Source organism: Capsicum annuum, chromosome 8 (genome assembly GCF_002878395.1).
Source record: "Capsicum annuum cultivar UCD-10X-F1 chromosome 8, UCD10Xv1.1, whole genome shotgun sequence".
Classification (NCBI taxonomy): domain Eukaryota; kingdom Viridiplantae; phylum Streptophyta; class Magnoliopsida; order Solanales; family Solanaceae; genus Capsicum; species Capsicum annuum.
In genome coordinates this window covers 159,610,575-159,619,567 of record NC_061118.1, presented here as the reverse complement: position 1 = coordinate 159,619,567, position 8,993 = coordinate 159,610,575, and the positions used below count along the sequence as shown (strand labels likewise).

At 36.8% G+C, this 8,993-nt stretch overlaps 2 protein-coding genes across 2 annotated transcripts in view; both read left to right on the top strand.

Annotated features, from left to right (window-relative positions):
- Positions 1–54, top strand: part of LOC107869344 (LRR receptor-like serine/threonine-protein kinase GSO1) — a 5,462-nt gene extending 5,408 nt beyond the window's left edge. Inside the window, exon 3 of the mRNA XM_016715884.2 lies at positions 42–54. Coding sequence (XP_016571370.2) covers positions 42–54 — 13 coding nt within the window. The remainder of the gene's footprint in view (positions 1–41) is intronic.
- Positions 7–5,540, top strand: LOC107869341 (receptor kinase-like protein Xa21). Its single transcript, XM_047394843.1, has 4 exons — positions 7–428; positions 509–724; positions 2,654–4,645; positions 4,741–5,540. The coding sequence occupies exons 1-4, from the start codon at positions 101–103 to the stop codon at positions 5,076–5,078; spliced, it is 2,874 nt and encodes a 957-aa protein (XP_047250799.1). The 5' UTR covers positions 7–100; the 3' UTR covers positions 5,079–5,540.
- Positions 5,541–8,993: the final 3,453 nt, after the last annotated feature.

Sequence of the window (8,993 nt, the reverse complement as noted above, 5' to 3'; positions counted from 1 at the left end):
TCCTCTGTCACTCTCGAATGCCTCGAGGTTGGAGACTTTAGATATAACTTTTAATTCACTTAAAGGAAACATTCCAGAAGGGATTGGCAATCTTCACAACATGAAGTTTTTGGGCATACAGTATAATCTGCTAACGGGTTCTATACCATTCACAATTTTCAATATCTCAAGAATTGAAGTCATTGCATTTACAGGCAATAGCTTATCAGGATATCTTCCCAATGGTTTATGCAATGGTCTCCCAATACTCAAAGGGCTTTATCTGTCTAATAACAAGCTTCGCGGTCATATGCCTACAAGCTTATCAAATTGTTCACAACTTCAAATTTTGTTTTTATTGGAAAATGAGTTTGATGGACCAATACATAGTGAAATTGGAAGTTTAACTAATCTGCAGATCTTGGCTCTCGGAACTAACCATTTCACTGGTACGTTACATATCTCATGAATAATAGCATTATTGTATCTTATTACTTCAGAATTTTATTTTATTTCACATTAATTGCAGGGATAATTCCACAACAAATTGGAAATCTTGTTAATTTGGTAGAGTTGGACATGGAGAAAAACCAGATTACCGGCTCTGTCCCGGTCTCCATATTCAATATCTCATCTCTGCAACTTTTGTCACTGGCGCAGAACAATCTTAGTGGATTCTTACCACGGGAGATTGGCAACTTAACCAACATGCAAGGTCTACAGATTAGTGGAAATAAGCTTATAGGTACATATATATTCAAATGGTGTCTCTCAATATATACACATGCATTGCACATGTGTCTCATGTTAATTTTTACAGATCCATTAGAACTATTAAAATTTTATGAATACATGCATGTAATGAGTAATAAAAATGTAAGAATTACACATAAATCTTCAAAAGTGTGACAAGAAAAACCAAATGAGGAGCGTATTTTAATTTTTAAACGGTAAATTTGAACTTCTGGTAGTAGTTAGCAACAACAACAACAACAAACCCATTGTATTCCCACAAAGTGAGGTCTGGGGAGGGTAGAATGTATGCAGTCCATACTGCTACCTCCAAAGAAGTAGAGAGACTGTTTCCGATAGACCCCCGACTCAAGATAGAGAAAAATAGACAAGAGCGTAATGAAATATGAAGCATGATGAATGGCATAACATAAAAAGGAGTAAGACACACTAAAATACAACTCATAGCAATATGAAATAAGCGCAATAAGAGATAAGAGACCCAAACCTGCCTGATCCTGGACCCTACCTATGGGCACAGTCCTAGGGTTACTAACCCAACTAAACCTGAGCTCTTCTAGCTACTTACTAACCCACGCACACATCCTAGCCTTCTACCCTTATCCGCGACCTCCACACCTTACCATCTAGGGTCATGTCCTCAGTAAGCAGAAGCTGCTCCATAACATATCTAATCACTTCTCTCCAGTACTTCTTCGGCCTACCGCTCCTTCCCCTGAAGTCATCCAACGCTAGCCTCTCACACCTACGAACTGGGGCATCCGTGACCCTCCTTATCATATGCACATACCATATCAGTCTTCCTTCCCGCATCTTATCCTCCACTGACGCCACTCCAACCTTCTCTCGGACAATCTCATTCCTAACTCTATCCCCTCTAGTAAGGCCACACATTCAACACAACATTCCCATTTCCGCCACATTCATTTTTTGAATGTGGCAGTTCTTGATTGGCCAACACTCTACTCCATATAGCATAGAAGGACGGACTGCTACTCTGTAGAATTTGTCTTTAAGCTTTAGTGGCACATTCTTGTCACACAACACTCTCGAGGCGAGTCTCCACTTCATCCAACCTGCTTCGATATGGTTAGAGACATCCTTAAAGCTATCCCTCTTACGAACATCCTGGGAATCCCACCTCACCACCATATCGTCCTCCTGCCTCAAGTCACTTAACTTCCATTCCATATACTCTGTCTTAAACCTACTCAACCTGAACCCTTTAGATTCAAGGGTTTGCCTCCGAACCTCCAATTTTTCATTCACACCCTCCTGTGTCTCATCAATCTGCACTACATCGTCCACAAACAACATACACCAAGGCACCTCCCCTTGAATACTCCGTGTCAACACGTCTATCACCAACGCAAACAGGAATGGACTAAGAGTCAAACCCTGATGCAATCCCGTCTCGACCAAAAAAGGCTCTGAGTCCCCTCCCTCCGTTCTCACCCGAGTCTTCCCTCCATCGTACATGTCCTTTCCCTATATTGCTCCACCAATCCCCTCACCAGGAGGATTGCTTCTGTCATCGAGCAACCAGGCATAAAACCAAACTGATTCTCTGAAATACACAAGATCTGATAGTAGTTAGCAAACTTCCAATAAAGTATCATTTTATATATTTGAGTCCATATAAAATACAAAACTAGACAATAGAAATCCATAAAAAGTTAAATTAAGAAGTCCAATATGTACATCCTTCTCAAATCTTTGATCAATAACAATATAAATGAAGGAAACAGAAGTATAGAGTTAGAACATAATTTTATGAGTTCTTGTCGACACCTTATCCCATTGCCAATTACATTTCAAAATTCTTCTCCATCAAGTCAAACAAAAGCATGAATCACATAGATAAGCACTGACCTAACTAGTTCATCTCACTTGTATTCATTCTTTCTTCATGTGTTGACAGGTGAAATACCCAAAGAGATAAGGAATCTCGTTGAGTTGGAGAAACTTGATCTTTCGGCTAATAGTTTTAGTGATTCGCTTGATATAGAGATCTTCAACATATCAGGATTGAGAGCAATTGATATTTCATTCAACAATCTATCAAGAAGCCTTCCACCAAACATAGATTCTATCTTACCCAACATTGAAGAGCTTTATCTGGGCAACTTAACCAATCTTTTTGGGACTATTCCTCATTCCATCTCCAATTGTTCAAAACTTACTATTCTTGAGCTTGCCAGCAACAAACTCACTGGCTTGATTCCCAATTCTCTTGGATATTTGACTTATCTACAGTTACTAAATTTAGGAGAAAACAATTTAACCAGTGACTCATCATTAAGCTTCCTGACTTCCTTAACCAATTGCAGAAATTTAACATTTCTAGCTCTATATTTGAATCCTCTAAATGGCGTGCTTCCTGCCTCCACGGGGAACCTTTCCACATCTCTTAGAACATTTGTCGCCAACAGTTGTAAAATCCAAGGGCAAATTCCTAATGAGATTGGGTACTTAAGCACCTTATTATTCCTTTATCTTTCCGGAAACAACATGGTTGGATCGATTCCCACGTCAATTGGAAACTTGAGAAAGCTCCAGCGCTTCGACTTGGCTAACAATAAATTAACAGGATTTATTGGAGATCATATATGTAACTTGCAGCATTTGGGTGATATTTACTTGGGTCAAAATCAACTTTCAGGATCTCTTCCTAATTGTTTAGGGAATATTACTTCCCTTAGGGAGATACATCTGGGTTCCAATAAATTGAGTTCCAATATACCACCAAGCTTAGGGAACCTTCAAGATCTAGTGGTTCTTGACTTATCGTCAAACAACATGGTTGGTTCTTTACCTCCAGAAATTGGAAATCTAAAGGCGGTAACCAGGATGGATCTATCGATGAATCAATTCTCAAATGGAATTCCAAGAGAAATTAGAGGCTTGCAAAATCTGGTGCACCTTTCTTTGAGACACAACAAGTTGCAAGGATCTATACCTGACTCAATTAGCAACATGGTAGGTTTGGAATTCCTAGACCTTTCTCATAATAATATATCTGGAAACATTCCTAAGTCTTTGGAGAAGCTTCAAAACTTGAAGTATTTCAATATTTCTTTCAACAAATTGTATGGTGAAATACCCTCGGGAGGTCCTTTCAAGAACCTCTCGAGTCAGTTTTTCATCCACAATGAAGCATTGTGTGGTTCTTCAAGATTTAGTGTCCCGCCATGCCCCACTTCATCAAAGAACAGATCAAAGAGGAAAAGATTGCTAGTTCTTTTTCTTTTGCTAGGACTTGCAAGTTTGTTTGTTCCTATCATATTAGTGTTTTTATGGATAAGGTATAGAAGAGGTAAAAGCGCTCCTCAACAAGCTGATTCATTATCTACCATAACACGAGAAAGAATTTCATACTATGAATTGCTCCAAGCAACTGATGCACTTAGCGAGAGTAATTTTATTGGTTCTGGGAGTTTTGGCTCTGTATACAAAGGTGTTCTCAGAAGTGGAATTGCCATTGCAGTTAAAGTGTTCAATCTGCAACTGGATGCGGCATTCAAGGGTTTTGATACGGAATGTGAAGTTTTACGTAGCCTTCGCCATAGGAATCTCGTAAAAGTCATTACTAGTTGTTCCAATCTTGATTTCAAGGCTTTAGTTCTCGATTATATGCCTAATGGGAGTCTTGAGAAGTATTTGTATTCGCACAACTACTTCCTCGACATCAAGCAGAGACTAAGCATAATGATAGATGTGGCATGTGCTTTGGAATATCTTCACCATGGGTGCTCATCGCCTGTGATTCACTGTGACGTAAAGCCTAGTAACGTCTTGCTGGATGAGGATATGGTTGCACATCTAAGCGACTTTGGCATTTCAAAACTTCTTGGTGAAGATGAGAGTGATTTATACACAAAAACATTAGCAACATTGGGTTATATTGCACCAGGTACGTCTTTTGATTTTGCTTTGAACATTTCTTTTCCCTTTCTCTTTTTGCACCAAGTTATTATGTTACATCTTTAAATAATTTTTTGATTGTAGAGTATGGACAAGATGGATTGGTGTCTACTAAATGTGACGTGTATAGTTATGGAATCATGTTGCTGGAAACGTTTACTAGGAGAAAGCCTAGTGAGTTTGAGGGAGATATTAGCTTGAAACAATGGGTGAGTTATTTACTTCCTGATACAGTAATGGATTTTGTGGATTCCAACTTGGTTCCACCGATGGATAATCACTTGAAGAAGAAGCTAGTTTGTGTAGCATCAATCATGAAAGTGGCGCTAGATTGTTGGGTTGAATCTCCAGCTAGACGGACAACCATGAAAGATGTTGTAGGGATACTAGAGAAGATCAGGAATCAACTTCTTGCATGTTGAACATGCTCTTGGAGACTCTTGTTCCAAATAACTTGTTCTGTTTCAAATGTTTGTTAAATTAATGTATTGATGTGAAGAATGAATCTTTTTGGCAAGTAAAGGAATTTTATTAATTACCAAGAGGGATATTTACAAGGTGAAGGGATAGTACTCCTTGACTATTTTGTAATCGCGTTTTGCTAAATAGGTCAATTTGCGTAAGATTTTAGTCCTATTCCCACTCTTGTAAAGTGTGGTCTAGAATAGCGGAAATATGCCCTTTGATCAAAGGCTACACTTTTGGATTTTAGGCAACACTTTTAGGAGGGTGGCCTAAAAAGGCATAACCTTTGATCAAACACCACGCTTTTCAAGTATTGTCGTATCAACTACATTTAATAAGTGTGGCCATTAAGATATAAAGGCCTCACTTTGCAGCTTGTCATTGGCAACACTTTTATTTGATAAAGCTACTCTTACAAGTATTGCCTTTGTTTTTCTATTGGGCACGCTTCACAAGCATAGCCTTTTGTAGCACTTCTACAACAACACTTAAAAAACATTGCCTTTATTTTGCTATTGAGCACGCTTCACAAGCGTAGCCTTTTGTAGCACCTCTATAGCTACACTTAAAAAATATGACCTTTTCTTTATTACTAGCCACACTTCAAAATCGTAGCCTTTTATACATCCTCTATAACAACATTTGTAAAGTATAAGCATGTTTTAGCCACACTTTTAAAGTGTTGTAATATTGTATAAAATTTAATAGTTCAAACCATATTTTACAGAAATGGCATTAGGCATATAAAGTGTTAGTACCTAATTTCTAATTGAAAAATAATTATTTTGATGGAAATATATACATCACTAAGCACATTACATAAACATACATATTTATATATAATCACATGCATCAATTAGCTAAAAAATAATTGAAGCGCAGAGATTTGTAATGAAATTCAAAAAACCATGTCTTTTACACACTAATTAGAAAAACAACATAATAAAAATTTGTACCAAGTTCCACAAAAAACCAAATGTATATAAACGTATATCAAAATATTTTAAAAATTCTTCATCATTTGCTTGAATAGATAAAGTTGAGTTGTGGCGCCCACCATTCAAATTTGATCCCACGCATTGTTTCTACACATTCAAAATAAAACAACCAATTAGAAGTAAAATTATGCTCAACAAATATAGGCAAATAATATTAGTTTCAAACAAATTATATAAACTTAGCCTTACCAACATAAGTTTACTGAATTTCTGCAGTTGCACCTCAGTGTCTTTCATTTAACATCATGTACATCTATCCCTAGTTACTACTCACCTAAACTTGGTCAGAAAACTTCCCAGTTCATATCTTCAGTTAACCTTAAATATGACTTTTTATTCATATCAGGTCACAAAACTAATCAAACCCATTTGTTAGCAAATCAACGGTCCAGTTTTAATAGGTTTGAAGAGTGATGCCAAATTCTTACACTAAGATGTATGCGTCGTTGCCAATTGAAATAGGATTCCACAAATTATAACTCAAATCTCAAATATACGATCACCAACACACAGTAATATATACTCCCACAACCACAAGAAACAAATCTAAACCATGATAACATGATTTTTTTAGAACGGAGATTCAAAAGTCAAACCAATCTTTAAAAGATGTAAATAACAATGCATCAGACTGGTTTTCGATGAAGCACTTCAGTATTTTACTCCTTGCTAATGAAGGAACAAAAAACTTTAATTGCTTTCTTTTCAGTTATTGACGTCAATCTCCTACTTATAAGATGAGAACTATCATGTACCAATAATAGCAAGAAGACTAAGAAAGACAATTACACGACCATAAGCATAAACAGGACTGTTAAATCTTCATGTAGGGTTCACACACAGGGAAACAAGCTATAAAATTAAAAACCAGAATCACAGTGAATACCCCTTACATGTTTACACGAATTCAATATACACAACTCAACTGCTACATCCAGAATCCACAATTTTCTACAAGCATAAGAACATGCAAACTCCCACCATCATCACCCACACCTACCCGAAAAGAGAAAAGGAAAAAGAAACCGAAGAAAAAACGTCATGAGAGACGATGAAAGAAGAAACCCCTGTTAAAGAACTCTTTCACGACTTTACCTTCTGCGCGAATATTGCTTATGATGTTTTGAGGACCAAACCTCAATGATGTGTTAATAATATACATTAATGGATGTCTATTTATCGTAAGAATGTGTGTATATACATTTCTTTTTTGAGATATTATATACAGGATAAGTCTCAAAGAAACATCATTATAATCATAAGCCAAATTAATGTGAAGCTCATCACTAATATTTAACGAAGAATAAATCTCGTTCGTAGAATGGTCTCCTGATGAACGTTCCAGATTAAGTAATAATTACTTTAAATTGATAATTTTTCTATCTATTAGGGTACACAACTTTTTCTTCACTAAAGCCGTCGAAACATATGATAGGGGAAATGGTGAGAAGTCAATTTATATATATTCTATGATTTATATATGTGAAATCATAAATAAATATAATAGTTGTTGATATGGCAGTAGCATTTTCGATATCTATCTATCTATCTCTATATATATTGTATCAAAAGTTACAAATCCTGGAGAACCCATATCTGACACTAGTTACATTTTGGTTTGCCAAAACTAAGTACCTATTTGTTACGATGTATAACGTTGTCCCTTAATGTAACACCCCGTAGAAAGTCGTGCGTATGTTAGCCTCTAGTAGAGTGCACTTAGTCTTGAAAAGTATGAAAATTTTTCTAAGTATTAAAAGACTTAGATTCACTTTCAGCTGACGACCTTCGGCATACAACATTTCAGTCTTCCTGACCCTTGATTCCAGATTTTCTTGTTGCGTTGTGATCGGGGGAGTTAAGGGTACGTCTCGGGTGAGTTTCGGGATTTGTAGACAAGCATAAGGGCATGTTTGGGGTCCAATTCCAGTGAGACCCCGCGATCTGCAGGCGTCGCCTGGCGTTTCTGGAAGGGCCCCCGCGATATAGCAGGCGACACCTGGCCTAGAGCGTTGCTCTAAGGCGGGCGGCGCCTGGTGGATCACCCCAGGCCATTTTCAGTTTTCCCTCCGAGATTTTAATGGCGTTTTGGTAATTTTCCATTTCACTATCAACTTAAACATGGGATTAAGCTCCCAAAAACCCATATCATTCATATTTTCACCAAAATTTCTCAAGAACCCTCATAAAGGTTTCAAAATAAAAATACAAGCAGATTAAGATTCGACTGTGGGTTTCCAAAATTGATTGCATATTCAGAATCCCCAGAACGCGGGCTTTAATAAGCATCCATTATCTTCCGAAACAGAGGTGCGTGGGGTTTATCCTAAAAACTACATGGGCTTCGAAATTGTTAAAGCATGTATTTTATGGGGTTTTGAAAATTATATCATTGATATGCATTTCAAAAAGTTTTAATACTACTATTGCTTTGGTCTTGTGGCCTTTACTCCTAAGATTGATTTATATATATATACACATATATGTATGAATTTTAGATTAAAGATTGTTGAGAGCATGAATTATGAACTCCCTCTCTTGCATTGAATTAAAGATTGTGGTTTGTGATTTTGAAAGATGTTTTTGTTGCAGTACTCTGGCATTTGAACATGATTTGGAATTGTGAGAGGGTTTTCTTGATATAAATGTGTGCTTGTGATCATGAGAAAGAATTGTATGTGCTCATATGAGATTTGAGAAAAAGATTTATTGCATTGAATTATTGAAATGCGAGTTTCAAAACTTGTGTCTTGAATACAGAGATTTATGACAGACTAATAATGGCTCAGAGATGTGACTTGCAAGTCAATGGTATGATGATACCATATGTATTTATGCCATGACAAATTTATGTTTTCAGATTATGTTTTCAGA

Bases quoted from the DNA above. Each gene is read 5' to 3' on its own strand.
- LOC107869341 (XM_047394843.1), top strand. From the start codon at position 101: ATGAAGTTTTTGGGCATACAGTATAATCTGCTAACGGGTTCTATACCA. The intron at 429-508 runs GTACGTTACATA...CATTAATTGCAG, and splicing joins CGGAACTAACCATTTCACTG to GGATAATTCCACAACAAATT. The intron at 725-2,653 runs GTACATATATAT...ATGTGTTGACAG, and splicing joins TAGTGGAAATAAGCTTATAG to GTGAAATACCCAAAGAGATA.